The 24,549-nt window shown below is 39.8% G+C and overlaps 1 protein-coding gene across 1 annotated transcript in view; it reads right to left on the bottom strand.

Moving 5' to 3' along the window:
* The window catches only part of CYP7B1 (cytochrome P450 family 7 subfamily B member 1), a 103,859-nt gene that overhangs the window by 26,982 nt on the left and 52,328 nt on the right, over positions 1 to 24,549 (bottom strand). Inside the window, exon 2 of the mRNA XM_081013510.1 lies at positions 17 to 153. Coding sequence (XP_080869636.1) covers positions 17 to 153 — 137 coding nt within the window. The remainder of the gene's footprint in view (positions 1 to 16; positions 154 to 24,549) is intronic.

Below are 24,549 nucleotides of genomic sequence, written 5' to 3'. Positions count from 1 at the left end.
TAAATGTGTTTCTCACCAGCAAGGTGGACGGTAAAAACATCTCCGTATTTCTGTTGCAAAGATAACAAAAACTTGGTAGGATCGTTTCTAAAATTCAGGGCTTCTCCCAGGAAAGGAATCCAACCATTTATTAAGGGCGCCTCTCCTGGTCTCCTGTAAAATAAATAGATACATAGAAAGCGTTGTTAATTCATTTGCCTAAGGAGATGAACATTTCATAATTTTCTGAGTTGGGTGTGGAGGATCTAGTCCAAAGCTCTTTGTGTTTCCAGGTGTGCATAGGAGAAGTCCTATGCAAGGAAGAAACATGTATGGGGCAGCCCCACAGAGGAATTCCCATGTGATTGTGGGAGTTGCATAGCCATCAAAGCTTCTAAGAGTGTCATAAATCCATGGATTGGGTCGATTAGGTAACTTCAGTGTAAAGTAAACATTGGAAGAAGAGAGAGCTTGATTCTCTAGGGGACCAATTCAAGGGGGTTTGTGGGAAATATAACTGCAATTATCCCACAGCTCCTTTTAAAAATCTAAGGAAACTTTCCAAGTTAAAGTAAAATATGCAAATGTAGACAATCAGGTTTCTTGATAATTTTTATCTGCATAGACATACAAACCATACATGTTAGATTTTTAAAATATCTGAACATATAAATTTCAATGGGATTAAAACAAATATCCAACTTGAATACAATTAAAATAGAAACATAATAGCTAAATAACACAATAGCTAACCATCCCAAGTCATTAACAAGTTCACAACGCAAGCAACATTTGTCTCCTGAGTAGCCCTGCTTAGCTTCCTGAACCTGATTTTTTACAAAGATGCCAAGTCTTTTATAGAAAGGATTAAAACATATATATAATGCATTAAAAAGCCTCTGATACCATAGTCCCATCTGGAAAAGTGACTTACACTACATACAGAGCAACTCAATTTGATTAATCACAAGATATTTACTAGCTTGAATCTAATCAAAGATCAAGGGATCACAAGCATCACTACTACCATACATGGCATGAAAATTTATGTGGCTGGATTAACCCTATCATAGCCTCTCATAAAATGACAGATTTTTTTTAAAAGAAAAAAGAAACTTTTTACTTACTATTGTTATTATTTAGTTTAAAAAACCCTGGTGATTGAACAATATAGGTGAAAGATGAAACTCAATATTATTTCTATTTTAAAAACTTTGGTGATCAATTAACTAAAACAAAAATGATTTAATAGATTAATTCTGCATAAATTTGCATATGAGAAACACAATAGTTCTAAGGAAAATGTACTTTGTGGATGATACAAATAATCATAGAAGATGCATTATTTCTTGTTCACACAATCCTCTTTTAAGATGGCATTTCACAATTAGAGTTTCAGTCAGCACTTGTAGTAAAAATAGAATTTAAGCAAAATTTGTTACCCAATTAATTTGGGGCAGCTTTCTAGTTGAGCAAAATGGCTAAATGAATTGATATCTCAAATCAAGCTATTGATTTAAACATTGCTGCCCTAAATATTTCATTAATATGTAACTGTCAGTGTACTGGATTTTGACAATGAAACAGAGAACAGCTCTGCCCAAATAAGGTTACAATATATAGTCTTGAGAGATGGGGAAGATGGAACGGGAGAATAGAAGTGGGAGAGACACAGCTATTGAGATAAAAGTGAGCAAATTCTGTTACACAGATCTAGGTCTTGTCCATTACAGATGAAGACTAAATATTAAGAATAAGGTTTCAAAGGGGTGTGGAGGGAGAACACAAGAACTGGTAAACTAACTGCCAGGTTTGGCTCACCAAACATTTAGGGAGTACCTCAGAATATTTGTCATTTGGGTGGCTGTGTTTTAAAGCTGACTATTGACTAGCAGATGCAGGGGGAAAACAAGCTGTTTTGTTGTTTTTGACACTCTGAGTTTATAGAGCTAGTATACTAGAAAATCTCTAGCAGTTACTGTCTGTTGATTTGGCACAAATATTGCCCTGGACACAGAAAACTTGCTAATGGTTAATTCTCCGTGAAATGACAAAATCGAGAGAAAAAGCAGAGAATAGATGGAATCATCTCTGCCGCGTTATGGCAGCCCACATCCGACCTACAATTAGTGTCTCACAGCTACTAACCTATTCAGATGGTATACCTGTTATTCCTTTTGGGGGGGTGCCAGTGGCCAACATTCGCTTTCGGACAATACATTGCTCAAGTAACATCGTGACAAATCCATTTAGATTGGTGGTTTGTCATATTCTAATTTAATGCACCTCGTTTCAACCTCCCTGCTCTGTCATCCGGTCAAAAGCTGTATTCTTCACGGGCTTTCCACCGGGTAGAAAAGACACAGCTCAGAAATCCAGGAGGAAATTAACTTAATGCTCCAAGTCTGGAAGATCACATCGGGGAGACATCTTGCCATTGCAAAGACGTGAGGGTCATCGTTTGCTTCAGACAAGTTTAGCTCAGCAGCAGTGGCGTAGTGTGGGGGGGTGCAGGGGGGGCCGGCCGCACCAGGCACAACATCGGGGGGGGGGGGCGCGCTCGCACTCGCAGCTCTCTGCCCCTACTAAAATCCACGGGTTAGGGGGCGCAAATTACTTGCCTTGCCCCGGGTGCTGACAACCCACGCTACGCCACTGCTCAGGAGCGATAAGCTTAATACTGTAAAACAAGGAGGGCCTGAAACAAAATATGGTAGTGTGTTGGACTCACTTTCAGTGCTCACATCCAGTAAGTCATACCCTCTCACAGGACACTCCATTCTCCCCCACTTCCCTTCCCTGTTTCTGTATCCCACTACCACCACAGACACACAGCACTCTGTGGCTATTGTCAAGACTAGGTCCTCATGGGCCTTCTCTTCCTCAATAGTTTCCTCCTCTAAATAACTTTGGGGTTCTCTTGTGCATGCTGATATCCCTCTCTTATTTCTAGTACAGTGGTACCTCAGGTTAAGTGCTTAATTCGTTCCGGAAGTCCGTACTTAACCTGAAACTGTTCTTAACCTGAAGCACCACTTTAGCTAATGGGGCCTCCCGCTGCTGCCGCACCGCCAGAGCACGATTTCTGTTCTCATCCTGAAGCAAAGTTCTTAACCTGAAGCACTATTTCTGGGTTAGCGGAGTCTGTAACCTGAAGCATATGTAACCTGAAGGGTATGTAACCCAAGGTACCACTGTAGCTCCATTTTTTGCTACAATCCTGACAGCACTCACCAACCGAGATTCACTATTAGGTGGAGCAATACTATGACAAGGCTTTGCATATTTCAAGAGGAAAGTACAATACTGGTACCGCTTATGACCCATAATAGACTGATAACAGAAATGCATCTTCATTTCTGTCTTGGCTTAGGAGGATAGAGGTCATTTTGATGACTTATGGCTCCCTGCCAACTGAGCCGAGATGGCATGCTACTATATCAATAATATATTAATATATTAGCCTTCAAGTGTGCGCGCTAGAATTAGATGTTTCACTGTACAAAACTTATAAAACACATCTGGACTGAGTTTCTTATGGCCTCCTATTATTCTTATACTTCTTTTAAAGTATAACACAAAATCCATGTATTTAATTTAGAATTTAAGAGCTTGGCTGACAACATCTGCTGGCCTATGTTTTTGTTAATGTTGTGAAGGTGTTGGTTCTATAATGGGAAAATACTCTGAAGAAACAGCCACAATATGTACCAGGTGCAATAATTTATTCCCAGGGAGCATTGACTAGAACATTTCTAAAACAGGCAGTGCTAGCCTATGCATATTTACTCTCAAATAAGTGCCACAGTATTTAATGGGGACTTTTCCCTAGTAAATGTGTTCAGAGTTGCAGCCTTCCAATGTAATGCTTGCTTCTACTCAGATGTTAAGTCTTACTGTATTGTGTGGGAATTACTCCTAGGTATTAAATTTATAAAATTTGTATACCACTCTTCAGCCAAATATCTCAGGGCAGTAGACAGCATAAAAAAACAAGATACAAAATACATAATAAAAACAAGAACAAAAAACTCTAGAACAATAACCTCCCACCCCAACACATTATAAAGGTTAATAACCAGGATGAATTGATTTATTTCAATCACTGGCCAGAGTGGATCAGCAGGTTAGGTACATACTTGCACCATAAAGCAATTTGGGAAATTCCTCTGCAGAACTATATTTTATTGATCTATTACAGAGTAGGTTTTTTTTTATCATGATGCAAGTATAGAAGTCACTACTCAATACACTAATCCTCCAGATGCTTCAAACTCCACTGCCCATCAGCCCCAGCCAGCATGGCCAATAGCCAGGGATGATGGCAATTGTAGTCTAACAAAATCGAAAGGTCACCAGACTGGAGGGGAAGGCTGTAACAGAGATAGAGACAGGGCTTACAACATTTAGTACAATATAAACATGCATGTATTTCCTTCTTAGAATTGATATGCCACATTTATTTATTTACAGAAGTATTTATATACTGACCTCTCATAAAACAGCAGGTCAGTGTGCAACAGTGTGCATAAAATAAAATATGAAAACCATTAAAATGGCTGGCTCGCAAGTCAAAAGGCTTTAAACAGCTGCCTAGGCCTGTTGACATACAGAAGTCTTCAAGAAAGTCAAAAGTGAAGATGCCTGGTGATTATTTGCTGGAAAAGTGTTCCATGGCTTGGGACTGGTGACACTAAATGCTGGACTTCTGCTTGAGGCCAGCCAGGTCTTTGTAACACAGGAGACAACTAACAGCCCTCTTCCAAATGATCTCAGTGATCAAGCTGGGATAGAAAAGCTCAGGAAGTCTTTAACGTATCCTGATCCAGATATGTCCTTATCTGCCATATCAGCTGGTAAAGGACACTCCTAACCACACAGCTCACTTGGGCCTCTGACAACAACTATGAATCTAGCAGCTATGTACCTAGAATCATAGAACTGTAGAGTTGGAAGGGACCCTGAGGGTCATTTAGTCCAACCTGCAAATTTAGAGAGAGTGCAACTCCCTCCAATGCAGGCAACTAGCCAATTTTCCAGTTGCTTTGATGTATGTCTAAGATGCTGAAGTATTTATAGCTCAGGGCTGTCCGGGCAAATAGTTTCATTAAAGTTTTAGAGCTTTATGGAAACTATTTATTTGATCTGTGTAGATGGGCCATAGCTTGGCAGGAAAGAATCTATTTGCATGCAGAAGGTCTCAGGTTCAATCTCTGGTATCTCCAAACAGGAAAGACTCTGCTATCTTTCTTACTTACGTTTCATCACAGAGGAAAAGGTGTTTGTAATTCACTTCCAATATACCGTATTTTTTGCTCTATAAGACTCACTTTTTCCCTTCTAAAAAGTAAGGGGAAATGTGGGTGCGTCTTATGGAGCGAATGCAGGCTGCGCAGCTATCCCAGAAGCCAGAACAGCAAGAGGGATTGCTGCTTTCACTGCGCAGCGATCCCTCTTGCTGTTCTGGCTTCTGAGATTCAGAATACTTTTTTTCTTGTTTTCGTCCTCCAAAAACTAGGTGTGTCTTGTGGTCTGGTGCATCTTACAGAGCGAAAAATACGGTAATTCTCAGAGCAGGAATTGAACAGGTGAATTCTTCTCATGGAATATAATACATCATAAATGCACAACACCTGTAGTTGCCATTCATGAACATAAACCTTCTGTTTAATAATGTCTGTTTACAGCCAGAAACAGACATATAGTAATCTCTTGTTTGGGATAAACATTAATCCAGATCTGTCTGCAAATTGTCTACAATACATATACACACATTCTCTCTCTCTCTCTCTCTCTCTCTCACACACACACACACACACACACAAGTTCATTACTTATGATAATCTCCGTTGTGGCCTGTTCTTAACCTTCATTCTCCTGCCTGTCCTAAATCTAGCAAATCCACTCGTGGCGAGTGATGATTGACATCTGCTCTTAACATAACTTTTGCGGTATGAAAAATAATTGAAACAGCCCGCCATGGAGATGCCACCCTGATGGGGACCAGTGATATCTCTGAATAGTTTTCAGGAGGAAAAACAAGAATGCAAAGGGCCTGAAAAAGAGTCAGTAAGAAGGCATTTCCCTGGAGAACATCTTTTTCATTTTACAAAGTGGCACGGGCATCACACAGGTTGAAAAGAGCTGGTGGAAAAGAGCACTCTTGTGTAGAATTCCAGTTCAGGAGGCAGGCAAGGCATTTCCTCTCCTCATCAAAACATGATGCAAACATAAATCTAGCAATCTAGAGTATTTTTTCCTCTCTTTTAAAAGGGGTGTGTTTGGGGTGGGGGCAATGCACTGGTACCGATGTATAGCAAAAGCTAATGCGAACATGTCAGAACAGTTTGCATATCTTCACTCACGATCATAATATTTAAACAGCTTCAACATGACATGCAGAAAGAGTCCCGAGGGCTTCTAACATTATTGAACACTTGGGACTGTAATGTGTACAATGAACCTAGAGGCTTTATGCCCCAGAAAGGTACGCTATAGAAACATGGTGCAGAGCCTTTTGTTTTTTAATATGATATTTTGGAAGCATGGACACTGAAGAGAATGGATTTTTAAGCAGTGGACAATGCTTTGTATTTTCTGAAATGTCTCTGTTATGCAGTAGTCAAAAAGGACATAATATTATTTATGTTATGTTTCCTTTCCTATCTGCTAGTGTGTATCACAGAATCATAGAACTGTAGAGTTGGAAGGCACCCCAAGAATCCAACCCCCTGCAACACAGAAATCACAGCTGAAGAATCCCTGACAGATGGCCTATCAGCCTCTGTTTAAAAACGTCCGGTGAAGGAGGGCCCGAAGGAGTCTGTTCCACTGCCGAACAGCTCTCAAACATGGGTGTAGCCAAGGGGGCAGGCGGGGGGCAGCTCCCCCCCCCGATCAAGTACAGTGGTACCTTGGTTCTCAAATGCCTTGGTACTCAAACGCCTTTCTTTTCAAATGCTGAAAACCCAGAAATAAGTGTTCCAGTTTTCGAACGTTTTTTGGAAGCAAACATCCGATGCGGTTGTCGGCTATTGTTTCTGGGAGACCTGCACCAATCAGAAGCTGTGCCTTGGTTTTTGAACATTTCAGAAGTCAAATGGACTTCCGGAATGGATTCAGTTTGGCGCTTTTGTTTTTGCTATTTATTTTACGTTTCTGTTTTTGAGGCTTTTTACGTTACAGTCATACCTCTTTTTGCGACCGCTTCATGTTGCGTTTTTCAGGTTAAGAATGCAGCAAACCCTGAAGTGTTTACTTCCTGGTTTCGCCGCACACGCAGAAGTGTTCTGTGTGGTTTGCGCATGCTCAGAAGCGCTCTATTGTGCTTCACACATGCGCAGAAGCCGCGCTCTGGTTGTGGACTTTTCGGGGTGCAAACAGCACCCCAGAACGGATTGTGTCTGCAACCAGAGGTACCACTGTAATTTGTTTTTGTGGCTGTGTGAAACCCAGTTCAGCTACTGATTGATTGATTGATTGATTGATTGATTGATGGTGTGACTGCAGAAATGGATAAAAGCCCCCCCATCCAAAGAATGACTGTCATCAGTGCAGGTATGAAAAAAAATTACCGTAATTTTAATTTTTATCACCTACAATACTGTCTTATTTATTTTATAGTACAGTACACTGCTTATTGCCTTTCATTTGATGGATCAATGGTCTCGTTAGATAGCAAAATTCATGTTAAATTGCTGTTTTAGGGGTTGTTTTTAAAAGTATGGAATGGATGAATCCGTTTTGCATTACTTTCTATGGGAAAGCATGCCTTGGTTTTGGAACAGACTTTTGGAACGATTAAGTTTGAGAACCAAGGTACCACTGTAGAACAACAGAAATACTTGACTAACTGACCAATCACGTTGGTTCTCCCCACACACAAAAGTCCTGCCCCACCATCAAAGTCCTGCCCCCTCCTCAACAAAAATCATGGCTACGCCCATGCTCTCAGCATCAGAAAGTTCTTCCTAATCTTTATTCAGAATCTCCGTTCTTGTAATCTGAAACCATTGGTTCAGGTTTTGTCCTTTGGATCAGTAGAAAACAATATTTTTAATCATTTGATATTATGAGATATATTTTTGTTGTGCATCTCCCTGAAATTCAAGTAGGATGAAGGATGGTATATAAATGTTTTAATGAATAAATGTGTTTTTTAAAAGGAGGGAGGAAGACACACTGGTTAACACCTGATATTTTGACAAGACCCTGGAAAGCAGCTTACTTGATCACTTGTACCTCAGAAGTGATAATCTCCCATCTATTGGTTAATTTTAGCATGTGTCTTGTCTAGTTGTATTAGAAGAAACGAGTTGGGGAGGAGGGGGAAGGGGGAATCTCGAGACAAACATGAGGCTAAGAGAAATGGGCAATCCAATAATAATAACAAAGAGCAATGGGGAAAAAAGTGTAAGTTGCATTCATTGAGTTGGAGTTAACCTAAATTAGTCACACTTCAGTGTGAAATCATGGCTAATTGATTTCAGTGGGGATAAGTGTGATTAACTTAATAATTAGCAACTGATAATTATCTATATATATGCATCAAGGGCCAGCAGCATCACACAGATGGTAATAAAAGCTACAAACAATGCAACAAGTTGGGCACCCAAAATCCTACTGAATAGCGCAAGCACAGCACCTCCAACTAATACAGCAGAAAGTGCCATGTGTGAAAGTTTGTGCTATATTAGGAACAGGGGATTTCATTTTCTTGCCGTGTCTCAAGACATGGTCTGAGGATAAACAGGCAGTCAGTTTGCTGCAGTTAAGTATGGCATGCTCTGTACCTGCATGGGAGACCCCATGCATTAACCACCTTTAGTTCCATGATGGAAGAAAGGGTGGGAAATGGTGTCCTAAATAAATATGAATATTTACATCTGTAATTATTTATTATTTAGATTCATATTCCAGCCCTTACCTCAGCATCTTACAGTTAAGGTATTAGTAAAAAGAAATAAGAAAGAAAGAAAGAAAGAAAGAAAGAAAGAAAGAAAGAAAAGAAAAGAAATAGGACTGTAATTTCAACTGGTTTAACCTGAGAATTAAGGACACACTTGTTTATTTTATTTTATTCTAGCCCATTTTTGTTTTGGTGTGTTAGGCCATTTTTAATCATTTATCATTTCCTACTGCACTAACAATGAGCATTAGCTTTTGGTAATATGAAAAGTTATTTAAATTTAGTTGATTTATCAGTTCATTAGTTTAAAAAAGTCAGCAATTTATTATTGTAAAATACTTTAGTCAGAAAATAGTCCCAATAAAAGTGAATGCCCAATCAGCAATGTTGCATCTATGCATGTTAATACCTGCCTGGGTTGTGGTTGATAGAACATATGATTATTTAATTCATACAATTTTCCAGAGGGCAGCAATGACAGGCGGCCTTTTAAATTTCCAACTATGCCTCTGGATGGGGTGTTGTTCCATATCATAACTGGAAATTAAAATGCTCACTTCCCATTGTTCAAATAAGTTTGAGGGGCGGGGGCTACTAACTTAGAAAGGGGCTTGTCCAAGGGCACATTTTGAGGGTCCCCCTCAGATCTGAAACCACCCCTTTATTATAGTCTGTGAAATACAGCAGCACCTTCATTCATCTAGCTCCTGTTTTTCTAATCTAGGAACATTTATTCTGCTTATGCAGAAGGGCTATATATGTTTGAGAGTCTAACTCCATGTGTGCAACAAGATGCATTTCCAAGGATGCTTTTTCAGTTTTCTCACTATTCGCCTCCTGAAGCTTTACTTTCCCAATTGCCCTCTGCTGCCACTTTAAAAAGTTCTGTACTCATTTTTTGATTTCCACCCACGGCCACTTTATTTTTAGTCTGCACTCTTGTATGATTTGTAATTACTCCCATCGGAAAAGACAAACATTTTAAGTGTGTTCAGAAAATATGGATATACAGATACAGTGGTACCTCGGGTTACATATGCTTCAGTTACATACACTTCAGGTTACAGACTCCGCTAACCCAGAAATAGTACCTCAGGTTAAGAACTTTGCTTCAGATGAGAACAGAAATCGTGCGGCGGTGGCGCGGCAGCAGCAGGAGGCCCCATTAGCACCTGAAGTGGTGCTTCAGGTTAAGAACAGACCTCCAGAACAAATTAAGTACGTAACCAGAGGTACCACTGTGCAGTGGTACCTCAGGTTACATACGCTTCAGGTTACATACGCTTCAGGTTACAGACTCTGCTAACCCAGAAATAGTGCTCCAGGTTAAGAACTTTACCTCAGGATGAGAACAGAAATCGCGCGGCGGCAGCAGGAGGCCCCATTAGCTAAAGTGGTGCTTCAGGTTAAGTACGGACCTCCGGAACGAATTAAGTACTTAACCCGAGGTACCACTGTACCTTGTATACAAGGCCCTATGCTGCTCAGGAAAACCAGGTTACTTGAGAGACCGCCTTATACTTTATATATCCAGTAGGTCACTGTGGTCTGCAAGAGACCTTCTTAAGCTCCAAAGATCTCAGAAGCCTGTTCCACAGTAACTTGGAGCAGGGGTTTTGGCATAGCTGCCCCTGTTCTTTGGAATAGCATTCTTGCTGAGATTTGACAGGCACCATTATCTGCACTTCCCAGAAACAACTGAAGACATTTCTGTTCTAACAGGCTTTTCCAGATGGATGACAAGGTCTCTGCTATGGGTGTCTACATGGCTCATTCCCTTCCCATAGGTGGAAGGCCAAAGACCGATTTCCAGGGCTGGTGCAATCTGTCTCTTTTCTTGGCAAATGGGAAGGCAATAGATCCTCAGGATTTTAGGCCTCCCCTGATCCACCCAACACCCTTTTTCAGAGCACTGATGGTAGCTGAACTTTCTGCCGCTGCGGTGAGGAGGCCTCTAGAGTCAGGCCTCCTCCTCTGGCCACAGATTTCCTACTCGAAAGGGGGAGTCTGCAGGTTTCAACAACCTCTTTCCAGGAGCATAGGAATCCTCCCTAAATTACCAACAAGAGGTACTATCTTCATTGATGGTGGATGCATGCTCAATAACAGTCAAGGAGTGGAGACGAAAGGTGAAAAGAAACCTAGGACATGAACCACTTTGGACAAAATGTGTGAGGAGCCAAAAAATGCACATTATGACTTTATGTAATAGTTTTATAGATACATGATGGCATGCTAAACTAGCCTTGAGCCTGAGGCAGGTGCTAAATAATCAGTTCTTGCACCATCATCTCAATTTTTCCAATCAATTGCAAGGATGAAGAACATCTGTTCCACAGGCTGCATGCTTCCTTCAAATGCATGAAAATGGGGACAATTTTGACAATGAATTAAGGATGATTGGAGGGACTTTATTGCATATATACAGAAGCAATGTACACAGGTTAATACATTAGCAGATTTAATAATAATAATAATAATAATAATAATAATAATAATAATAATAATTTATTATTTCTACCCCGCCCATCTGGCTGGGTTTCCCCAGCCACTCTGGGTGGCTTCCAACAAATATTAAAAATACATTAAAATGTCACACATTAAAAGCTTCCCTAAACATACTTGTAAAGACATTATGACTGGACAATAAGTAATTTTAATGATTTTGTAATTTAAAATGGACATGTGGTATGATGATAAACAATGGAACCAGGGAAGGGAATATGTTTTCTATGTTTGAATATGTATTATTGTTTTTATTTTCTGTTGTTTTTGGAAAATTAATAAAATATTTTTAAAGGAAAGGAACAAAAAGAAAATGGGGATAATTTAATACCAGCTGGAATTACTAGTTAGTCAGCTTATGGACAGAGCCACAACTGGCTTGCCAGAAACAATGCAAACTAGAGAACTAAAATAATGCCATTGATGTATAGACTTGTCTTCATTCATGATCCAAGTGGCCTACAGTTATGTCATTCTAAAATATATCCTCTTCACAAACTTAATAATGATCTGATTTAGATTATCCCTGCTTTTATTTGATATGTGAGTTGCTCAGAGAAGGCTATATCCCAAACTCTACCAAACCAATAATCAACCAAGGGAGGTGACTTGTATCAGGTAAGGATATGAATCACCCTGTGATCTCGTGGCCCGGGTTGTTGGATCTCGTTCGATACACCAACTAGAGCCAGGTGCCAAAGGCATACTGTTAGAAGTTAAGAACAGGGGTGGGGTGGGCAGCTAAGTACATTCTGGGCCTAGGAATTCATTTTCCATACCAGAACTCACATGAGCCCCTAATTCTTTCACAAAAATCTTGCCTCCTGGTTAGCTCAAGCTTTCTTCTTTTGACCATATTCAACAAGGCCAGCATCACTCCAAAGGAAGAGAGCTTGTTATCTTGAGTCCTATTGCACTTTCCAGATTGCTTGCAGACCTATACTGTCCCTGTGTGAGATGGTTGGCTAACATCCCTGGCCCACTAACTGCACTCAGGGGCAAGTGATTAAGCACCCCACTGGCACATTTTCAGTATCAACTGTCCTTTCAGAAGCAGGTTTCCATATTTAAGAAGGGGATAATGTGACCTACGCCAGCATGAACAGTCCAGTTTGCAAATTCTCTTTTAAAAAAAACAACAGCTATGACCGTCCTTAGCTAAGCAGGGTTTCTTTCATTTAGATATCTCTTGCATTCTGACTATACATCAGAAAGCCATAGCAAAAGGGCCATCTGCACTCTTTTTTTAAAAAAGCGATTGCTTTCCCAAACACCCTCACACTCATGCTACAATACTAGTAATATCTAAATTAATCTGCAGCAATAGGCAGCACTGAAAGATTTATAATTTACAACACAGATAACACTGCTTCTCAGAAATTGTGGTCGCTTTTAAACGGTCCGTGCTCCAAATATTTTTCCTTAACACATCAAGAATGATAGAAGCTTCTTTTTGCTGTCAAAGTGATCAAAGAGAGATTGAGAAAGCATCTATAAACAGATGCTGCCCAGTGACAAACCTTAAAGAACAAGATTGCGGGGCCAGATGTTTGAGTGACCTTCGGACTACAGAATATGTTGGCATGGTGTTGATTTAGATAGCTGTTGGCAGGGCCTTTCGATCTGGCAGATGAAAGAAAAAAAACCTAAACCTAAATTATGGAAATATTTCCCCCCTTTTTCTCTTTCCTAACTACAAAACCTGAAACTACTGGTCAGTGGGGCTGATGGCTGTCAAAGAAGTTGAATTCACCACACAACTCTGCCAGTAGGTATCACATCAAAAAGGAGTTAGCTGAATGAACACGGACATCTCGAGGCTGTGCCATTTTACATCCCCCTCAACTTTCAACAGCTGTTTCTTGAGTGAATACAGATGCAAATTAATTATACAAAAATGTTTTACATTTTCAATATTGAAAACCATGTAAAGCAACAGACACTACATAATTGCAAATCACTATAATTAGTAAGTGGGTATCTACCAATAGTCAACATTAAAACAAAATAATACTCTTATGATTGTTGAATGATATATAAAACCTAAGCTGAACTTTCAGCAGGTCCTGATGAAGTGAATAAAATAAGAAATTTTGCCTGCCAATAAAAGTTTTTAGGTTGCCTCACATATTTTAGATCTTCATTCTATTTCAAAAAGGTTTCTTCTAGTTTTCAGTGCATTCAAAATTAATTTTTATATTTAATTTTGACCTTTCTGAACTCAGGTTCCGACATTCTCTCCAGAACTAACTGCTACAAATTGCTTGAACAAATATAGAAAACAGAAAAGGTTTTGCTTTGTAACATTAAATGTGATGGAAGACTGTGCAGCTCTTCTTACGCTTTTAGACGTTTTGTCACTTTACCTGGAGAAATATACACTGCTTATTCTGAATTGCTGCTGATGTCCAGCACTTGTCAAAACTACTCTCTGTCAAGCATTTCACAAAGTGTTGCAAAATGACAGATCAGGATGTCTGAATAGATGGAGCCCCAGGAAAAACAGAACAGATAGAAAATTCATGACTCTAAACTACATCAAAGCGACTTCTGTCAACATCATGTCAAAAGAAGAAGGGGGGAAAATGAACTGTTCATTTTAGACAGTTTTTAAAAAATATTATATAAACACTTTTTCAAGTATGAGCTAAGTGTAAGGAAAAAATTAACTTCACATACAGTATGATATCCCATATGTGCCAAAAATACATTTGATATAATCTAGGAATAACAAAAATTTTACAAGTAGATACTGTCTGGCAGTTAAATCAGTGACATCCAAAAGAAATGTATGAAGTATCTATCAGTTTAAAATAGGACAAACCATCTGTCTATAAAGAAACAGAAACTCTCTAGCCTGTGTGTTAGCTGGATTCTCAGAATCCCTTCTACAGGTTTGCTCTCAATGTGTCAATTTCCCCAGTGCTCTATTTAAGGAAACTAACTGAGCAATCTTTTGATATTAGCAGGAAACATTACAGAAATTTTTCTTTAAATTATAGCATTCCCAAATTATTTTTGGTCCTGTTTATTTATTTAAAACAAAGTTTCCTAAAGAGCTCTCAACTATGTGTTAGCATGGCACAGGACCATTTAACTTCAGAGACTGGGCAGGATCAGGGCGTTCCATTTGTTTCTTTAGAAAGCTCTCTCTTAAAATGTACAGTCCTTCATATTTAATATCCCGTTAAAATTCAGTTCAATTAGAACTTGCAATTAACTCACAATCATAAAATAAAGCAACAGCAATATAGTAGCTTAACACAGAAAATAGGCTACAGCATTAATCAAACTGAGAGCTGATGAAAACATCATAAAGCCTGAAAGAACAATGAGGTTTTGGCTTGATGGCAAACAGACGTAAGATTATGTGCCAAGCAAGTGCTTCTGGAGAAAGAGTTCCACAGGTCGGTGGGAAAGCCCTCTCTCCCATTATCAGCTGCCTCAGCTCACAGGGAAGAAAGGGGCTTCTGAAGATGACGCATATGGGAGTAGCTGTTACTTTGAGTTAATCTAAAACCTTTGGGCCTCCAAATGCTGGAGGACTTGGATAACCTCAGGCTCCAGCCAACATAGCCAATCGTCAAGGATGATGGCACCTTGGAGTCCAGCAACATCCTGAGAACTACAGGTTTCCCATCCCTGATTTAAGGAATCCTCTTTTCCTTTTAATCCAGAATTCATATCCCACATACATGGATGAGAACCTTTGCCTCAAAATGGTAAAGGGTTGAAAAAGGAGGAGTAAAATTATTCTCACTCTCACACACACCCTTAAATACTGCTCCTAGTTCTGCAGAAGCATCAATGACAGGAAAAGCTCTTTCTGGTTGCCTACTTCTCCACAACTTCCCTTGGAACAATGCTCAATGATGACACAGCATCATTCCCAAAGAATTCAGTAGTGTGTGTGGCCATTAGGATAGCCTATATTAAACCCACCCAATGTGAAACTCCTGGTTTCCCCTACATTTTTTTCCTCTCTTCCTGAAAAATAGCAGAAATAAATCACCCCTCCCCAATTTTACTAGTCACCAATGGGCATGAGAAAAGACAGATCATTTTCGTTCAGCCCTAAGCAGTGCCGGATTTATGTATAAGCTAAACAAGCTATAGCTTAGGGCCCTACTCTCTTGGGAGGACCCCAAAAAATTAAAGGAAAAAAACTGGATGTACATTTCCAAAATATAAAATAAAAAACAAATCAATCAATCAATCAATCAATAAAACTATTGTTATTATTATTATTATTCCTTTGTACCTTGGAGATTCCTAGCCCGTGCTTGCTCAGCAACAGAACTCAGACGGGGCTATGACAGTTGGGGAACTAGATTCTCACTTTCCATGGGCCAATTTTTACAGGTGGGCAGGGCCATCCACCTGGATATCACCTGACAGCTAAGTCAAACTGTCTGGGCAAAAGCTTTTGGCACACGGAGGCAGGTGGATGTGACTTAGCTGAAATGGCCTTGTGGGAGGCTTGGCAGGTCTAGCTAAGCTTGCAATTCAGAGGTTCCCCACTACTGCTTTGAAGTAACTATTGGGCCCAGTGCCGGATTTACGTATAAGCTAGACAAGCTATAGCTTAGGGCCCCACTCTCTTGGGGCCCCAAAAAATTTATAGGAAAAAAACACCTGGATGTACATTTCCAAAATATAAGATAATAAACAAATAAAATAAAACCTACATACAGCAACAGTGTTTTGTGTTGTGTAGGCTCCCATGATGTAAGTAATGGGCCCCGCCTGCTAGCCTGCTCCCTAAAATATCATTGGTTTGCTCGTTTCTATATACAGGGTGCCTACATTCTGCATGGACTGGTTGCATGGCAACATGGGCAAATGGCTTTAGATACCTATTAGGTCCATAAATTACCATATAGCATATATTCAACATAAAAAACAGCGACAATTTGTTGTTAACAAGGACAGCCGGACATATAAAGGGCCCCATTACCTTCAGTAGCTTAGGGCCTCAGTAGCTTAGGGCCTCATCAAACCTAAATCCAGCCCTGGCCCTAAGATTTGTTATCAAATTTGAAGCCTTTTATTTTGTAGCTGGGTCTTCTCTGATGAATGCAGGCTGTGATTTAAAGAGTTCCCTGCCAACATCTCAACATGCTCATTCATAATCTGTTGATTTGCATCTCCAAGTGGCTGTGCTGATCTGGTTACAGGTAGGTAACCGTGTTGGTCTGCCGTAGTCGAAACAAAATAAAATAAATTTTAAAAAATTCCCTTCAGTAGCACCTCAGAGACCAACTAAGTTAGTTATTGGTATGAGCTTTCGTGTGCATGGTATCTGAAGAAGTGTGCATGCACACAAAAGCTCATACCAATAACTAACTTAGTTGGTCTCTAAGGTGCTACTGGAAGGAATTTTTTAATTTTTAAAAATTTATTTTATTTTGTGCTGATCTGGAAAGTCTTGCGAGCTTCAGGAACAAATGAGGGTGGCAAATAACCAGGTGGAGAGGTTTGGAATAGCCCTAGTGTGAAAGCAAAAGACCACTTTTGTATCCCATCCCGCAATAAGCAGTTTAACTATCTCTTAAGGGTTTTACACACACACACACACACACACACACACACACACATATATATATATATATATATATATATATATCCCAAATAACCTTTGGGATCCAGAAGAGCTTGGGACATGTTTCTAGTCATGGTTCACAGAACTCTGCTTGCTTATAACAATACAGAAAATAAACCACCTTGTAAATCACTTCTGGGTTTGTTTTAAAAAAATCAAACATTGTATAAATTTCATTAAATAAAATAAGAAAGAAAGAAAATTGCAGAACCAAGACTATTATAGTGCCTATGGGACAGTGTAGACTTAACCACAGCTAAGAATGGGGAAACGGCTTGAATTCTCTTTAAAAAAACTAAAAACCCAACACAAAATGCCTGTTTTCAAGAAATCAGTCTCTTTATCAAACGATTTCCTCTAGGTGAGCTGTAGGAGAACGCTTCCCAAGAAACACTGAAGAAAATCCCTTGCCCCAAAGAATAATTCTCTAAACCTTAAATAGCTACTTGCACAGCTGTTTGCATGTACGTGGCCTGGTTCTCCAGCTGTTTTTGATCCTCCTTTGTCTTCTTACATGCTCTTCCCCCTCCTTCCTTTTAATTCCCCTTTCAGAGAGAATGAAGGTTATCATTATGCCAGCCTTGTGTCAGAGGCCAACTAACCATAGTCTGTTTCAGACAAGAGTTTGAACCTATGGTTGGAAAAGTGACTTTCAAACACAGGTTTTAAAATGGAGATGGAAACCTACTTCTAATCATGGTTTCAAACTCCGATTTAAAGCAGGAGCCTTTAATTCGCTCTACATATCATTGCAAAAGAGAGGGAGGGGATTTAAGTTGGGGAGGGAAGAAGGAGAACATGAGTGGGGGGGGGGGAAGGATGAAAGAGGAGGGGAAGAAGGAGGTGGGAGGAACGTGGAAGCCAGAAGACCTGAGAGGCCTCTTGGGGAATAGGAAGTCTGCAAAGAGCCAATGGCACACACATTTCCTAATTGCCATCTGAAATATGGGACCCATTAGCCGGAAAAGTTTCATTGGATTCAATACAGTGTGAAATATATGGTTCCAAGCTGTTGTTGTTGTTTAAAAAAATGCTTTTTGGGTGCCCTGTTGAATGTGTAACATGTGCAAGCATTGCTGTCTGTTGATCCTTGAGTATGCTTGGAAGGACCACCGTTTTACTGTATGCAGAGCTCAATATATCTTGCTTCCTACTTATGAAAAGATGTTTATTACCTGTAACTGTACAGAGGTATGTGCTTCACAGCAGCAGAGATTGGTAATAAGCCTCCTTTTCTCATTTACATTGATAGCAAGCATTAGTGAAGATATATGCATTTCATTTCATGGTTCAGAAAGAACAAAGTATATGTATATGTGATAGCAGTGGGTGGTTAATGAAATGGTCTGACAAACATAAGCTAATACATAAGCATACCAGAATGCGGACAAGAACACCTGTTCCCGCTTCCCAGACTTGCATTTCTTAGAGAAAGTTACTGTATGCAGGAACTGAAACTGCTACTATTTAGACATCAATATGCTCCAAGGAAATTTTAAGCCTTATTTTTTCCAAAACACTAAAGGAACAGAGGGAGGGGGGATTTTTAATGATATGAAATCTCTTTTGCTCATGTCCTAAGAGTAATGAAAACTTCACACATGCATGAAGCTCCAGTAATTATTTTAAACTGCCTTCTGTTGTCCCCCTGAGGAACACGGTGGTATTTGTTTGATGCAGTTTAATTAGTGTCAGGGTAATTAATGCTACGCTATCTACATGAGATCAAAACCCTTCCTTTGTAACGTTCTAGTAACTAAGAACCAAGGCAAGGCATAGATTTGAAAATAGGGAAGGTAAGATAGGTAGGAGAGATTCAGAAGAGTCAGCATGTTAAAAACAACACTCTTGACTCAGACATCAGAAACTATCCATAGGGGGCGCAAACAGTCATGTACCATTGCTGTGCAGGTACCATTCATTTCCATGGGGCCGCCCACTCAAGCCCCACTGAAAATGGACAGGTTGCTTGTCGACATCCACATTCATTGCTTTCAAATCCATGGCTAAAATTCAAATATACTCAAATCACAATATTAAGATACAAGATCTACTGCTTTCAGCACAAGTTAAATTCTTTCTCTATGGCTGTAATCAAATTAACTGAAACATTCATGGACACCATGCACCTTGTCAATTGTCAAAATCCTTTAATAATTAAATTATATACTTTTGCAGAGCCAGATCCCCACAGCTATTTATAAGAGACATGAGGAGCTATAGTGTTGAGCTGTGTGTTATTCTAGACAAAAGCAGTGTTTATTTTAACAATTTAGTGCATTTTTTCCTTAATGCCTGAAGAAAATCTGTCTTTCATGGTACACATGCACACACAACACACTTAAATGCCATCATGGTAAAAAAGTAAAGTAAATACGCACACACACCCCAACACACACACACAAACAATATGATCTTCATAAATTATCTTAAGCTTCCCCTTTCCTCTTGGTCACCAGCAACTGCAGTATAAATCTCACGACATACAAACTCAGGCTGATTACAGGCTTAAGGAAATAGCTACAGCTATCTTTACTGGATAAATTATATCCTAAAGGTTGTTCCAGATTTTCTAATAAAGCTTCAGTTTGTGGACGGGGGCTAGGCGGGCAGTGAAGCAAAAGGGAGGGAGGGAAAATGCTTAAGAATTTCACTCTCTTTTGCAACCATGAAATTACAAGCTTGACATAATGCCTTTGTGATTGCTTTGACGTCAAAAGAAAGAGAGGGGAAAAACCTTGACATGTTTAAAGGAGAAGAGTCACTGATCTGGCACCGAATGATTATCCGTGAGAAATAAAATACTATCATTAATGCATTAATAATGGCTTCCTACAATATTAATTTGAGATGTGTAAACCTTATTTTAAAAGGGATGTTTCCTATTACAGAAATGCCCTAGGATGAAAACAATAGCCATCCTATTCAGATTTAGTGACTATCTTTCCCCAAAGCACACAATATTAACTCTATTTCTTGTTTGAAAAACTGGACTGGTGCCCACTGCTATGGAATGAAGGCGTTGCTTTCTTGCAAAGAATTCCACTTAGGCTTGCGGCATATATCACCATCTACGAAGGAAGGTCTATCCTGAACACCTTCAAGTCATTCATTACTAGGTGCCTGCTGGGATCAGCTGACTAGCAAAATATGCTTTTCCACATCTTTAGTTATGCTTCCTGCAACCCAGTTGTTTATCAATTAAAGTGATAAATATAAGTGACTTTGATAACACAAGCAACACATTATGGAGTAAAGGAAACCCTGCCATAAGAACTGTATGCAAAGTTCAGCAACTGTGAAAGAACTATTAAAGAGGACACACAAACAAGTGACCTTGACTGACAAGCGCACTTCATTCCAGCAATAAACAGCGGCGGTGCTGATAAGTGTTCATTGGCGCAGAGAGTAATTACCTATCTGTCAGCATTGCTGGTGTATGCGAAATAGTATAAATGAAACATACATAATGTACAGCAATAATATCAGGCATGCAGAACCTAATGTATTATCATCATTCTCAGGGCCCAGGTTTATGTGGCTGCCACCACTGAGCAAATGGCTTCAAGCCATGATAATTTCATTCTAATCTCTGTTCCATATTATAATTTTCATAGCTAAAAGATACTGAGGAGCAATACGTTTCAATCAAGGACTAAATAGAACACAACCTGTAACCGGATATATTTTATACACCTATATCTTTATCTATCTATACATATATTGTTTTATTTATTTATTTATGCTTTAAAAAAAAACCCCAGTCAAGTTATGAATAGGGCAGAATAAGCTGTAAATTTATGGATGGCAAACACTGTCTACAGCAGTGAGTGTCACAACGTCTGGAGATGGGCTTTACATATCATGCGTGAGAAATTCTCAGATCTTTAGAATACAATTCAGTCTTTCAGGAAATTTCAGCTCCCTCTCCCACTATTGTATCCTGACCAGAAGAAATGCTGTTTTGGTTTTTAAAAGTGGGCTTAGAAATTAGGTGCACCCCTTTATTTAAGTGTGGAAAATTCATTATGAAAGAGTGACAGCTGCGCTGTTACTGCCATCAAACAAATTTCCTTTTTTTAAAAAAGCCAAGACACTTAAAAAGCAAAGTTACCTTTTAAGATTTCCACAGTTACCTGAGGAAGGAACAATGAATGGTTCAGTGGTGGAGAACATTTCTTTCAGACAAGGGACCCCAGGTTCAATGACTGACATCCCAAGTTGAAAGGTTCAGGCAGCAGGTGATGAAAAATACCCTCCAGTGGCTGAGACCCTGGAGAGTTGTGGCCAGTAGACAATACTGGGATAGATGGACAATCAATTTGGAACAGCAATGTCCTACCTTTTTCTCCCTATTTTGTTGTTTAGAAAGTGCTATAGAAAAAGACTTTTTAGAAACAAAATGGTTATCACCAATACCAAACCATGTAGTATACTATAGCTTTCTGGTGACTTCAGAATTACATTTTAGAACGCATAAATGACACCATTTGAAAGCTCTTATTTGGAGTCTATATGATAAACGTTTGACCTGTGGGGAACAAGGAGCCTACAGCAGACAAATATATGGAGATATAATGCCAGTGCTTAGATCTTTACATATGCTGTAGGATGAAAAAGAGGCATCTGAAATGCTGCAGAAGCTAACACATGTAACCTCCCAAGTCTGTTTCCATCAGTGGCAAGACTCATGGGGCCTCAATGTAAAACCTACCACCCAAATCTGAGGCAAAGCTAAGGTATGAGCTACTGCACTGCCAAACAGATTTAGGGCAGTGCCACTTACATCTGCATAATGCCATTATGATGGTAATGATGATTATATTTATTTATTACCCGCACAACACCAGCAGGTCCCAGGGTGGGTTACAACTATTTAAAATTCAGAATTGAAAACATTTAAAACAAATTACAGTCACAGGAATAGGGTGGGTCCCCCAAACATACATCTCATGTGTTGAAAGCCAGGGTAAAGAAATGTGTCTTCAATGTTTGCTAAAAGCTGCAGATGCAGATAAATCTCTGTGGGGAGGGACACAGAAAATGCCTTCTTCCAGGCCATCAGCTCCCTAAACCTCTGAGGGTGGTGGAACTACCATGACATGTGATGCCAACATTAGCTGACCCAGAATGCCCTGAAGACGCTGTCAATTTGTGCTGCTGTGTTTTTCTATCATTGGGAACTGTTGCCAAAGTGCACAGAGCTCATTCACCTAAATGTACTTTGGTACCACACTACACTGGCAATAATTGTGTGGAAACTGAAATAATCATATACAAAGGTAAAGGTAAAGGACCTCTGAACGGTTAAGTCCAGTCAAAGGTGACTATGGGGTTGCGGTGCTCATCTCGCTTTCAGGCTGAGGGAGTCGGCCTTTGTCCACAGACAGCTTTCCAGGTCATGTGGCCAGCATGACTAAACTGCTTCTGGCGCAACGGAACACTGTGATGGAAAGCAGAGTGCACGGAAACGCAGTTGACCTTCCTGCCACAGCAGTACCTATTTATCTACTTGCACTGGCGTGCTTTTGAGCTGCTAGCTTGGCAGAAGCTGGGACAGAGCAACGGGAGCTCACCCCGTTGTGGGAATTTGAACCGCCAACCTTCTGATCGGCAAGCCCAAGAGGCTCAGTGGTTTAGACCACAGCGCCACCAGAGTCCCTGATATACAAAGCATGACTGTGGAAATAAGTACTTTTTAGTTCTTACCATGTGAATCATTTGATATGATAAAATATATATCACCTTAACATGTTGAGCGAATTAGCTCTTAGACTACAGACCCTAGTTTCTATCTGTACATAAAAATTGTGTTTGGTTTCCACACACACACACACACACACACACACACACACACACACAAAAACCACGACAGTAGTTTTTGGCTTTGAACAGAAAAAAGCATGCTCTAGATCATGAATAGGGAAGCGGTGTCCTTCCAAACGTTCTTGGAATCAGACTCCCATCAGCCCCAGCATAAGCAATGGTCAGGGATGATGGGAGTTGGAGTCGAACAGGTTCCCCATTCCTGCTCTATGTCTAAATTCAAATAAATTACCAGATTTGGATATCAGCTCAGTGCCACTGGCAGGTTCAAGAGCTGGACCAGATTTTAGTTTATATTGAAGCTTCAACATTGGTTGATTCTGCTTGGGTGGAAGTTTCATTATGAAGCTTTCACCACCCCAATTTATAGCTCAATGGCAATATTAACTTTGCTTAAATGCTTCAGAACATCACGTTTGACAGAAGACAACAGACTGGAAAATTGCTTATTCAAAATGCAAGAGGGAGTTGCAGTATTTTCTGGCTGCAGCATTTCTTTCTAACTCCACTGACATCCATATTACTTGCTGCATCATAAGTCCTGCTGCTCTCTCAATGAAGCTCAGCAACAAGGTGAGACTCTGTAACAGTAGTAATGCAAGGACCAGCCTTCTCATATTAGATAAGTAAGTTTGGGTACTTCCCCGGCTTAATACTTTGCATGCGGAACTAGTACAATAGTTGCCAATTTCGATTTAAAGCCCATCTTGGAAACTTGGGTGGGCAACAAATATGAAACGTACAAAATCATAACTGCAAAACTCTCATCAAAATCAGATTAAAATGAAAACAGCTGCATTAAGAAACATACACCTTGCTAAACATTGCTTGCCTAGCAACCAAATGGCCAGTGAAGATTTTGTGGGTAGGGAGAGACAACCTAATCATAAAACAGTTTGAATAGTTAACCAGGAAAGAAGATGGAAACAACGGAGGAAAAGGTATTCTGCTAAACATAGTCTAAGATAGTTTATCTACTACCCAAGCCAACACTTAGCAGCCCTCACTTTCCATTCCTAGAGTCTGGATCTACTGTAGTCCTCTGGTCTCTGATTTCAGCTGTTCTTTCTCCAGCAGTATTCATACTCCATCTCTATGCTATATTTGCCAGCTTTACCTCTCTCTCTCTCTCTCTCTCTCTCTCTCTCTCTCTCTCTCTCTCTCTCTCTCTCATCCACTGTTCTTTCAACATCTTGGCCAATCAGAAGGACAGAAGAGTTTGGTCTGAGTTTCTTTCTTCCATGGGGGGGGGGGGAGAGGGTCCTTCCTACCCCTTCCTTTTAGTTTTTAGGATTCATTTCTCCCTTCAGTGTCAAAATCCTGGGCAGAAACTTTGACCCTCCTATGCTCATTTTAACCTCCTGGTTGTAACAACTTCTGAAATGGAAAGGAACCACTTTACAATGAAGTACAGAACATAAAATGGCGGATTATGTTTCTTCACAGTTGTAACAGAAAAAATAAAGCAAACCATGGATTCTGATGTATCCTAAGTATCCCAAGGGTCACAAACCACACTGAAGTAGCCTTGTGTCAAACTTACATAGGTGGGAATTAATCAGAGTACTACAGCAAAAGCATAAAATATGCTTAACGAATTAATGCTTCTACTTTATCCAATTTGATGCATAGGTTGTACTTTTTGTGACAAGCTCTATTTATTTATTTTTTACATAGAAAACAAATCCTTTCATTTCACATTGTTCTTCTTAAACTCATGGACATCCTG

Source organism: Podarcis pityusensis (assembly GCF_964106645.2).
Source record: "Podarcis pityusensis genome assembly, chromosome: 7".
NCBI lineage: Eukaryota > Metazoa > Chordata > Lepidosauria > Squamata > Lacertidae > Podarcis > Podarcis pityusensis.
The sequence above is the reverse complement of the archived record's forward strand: the minus strand, read 5'-3'. Positions and strand labels throughout refer to the sequence as shown.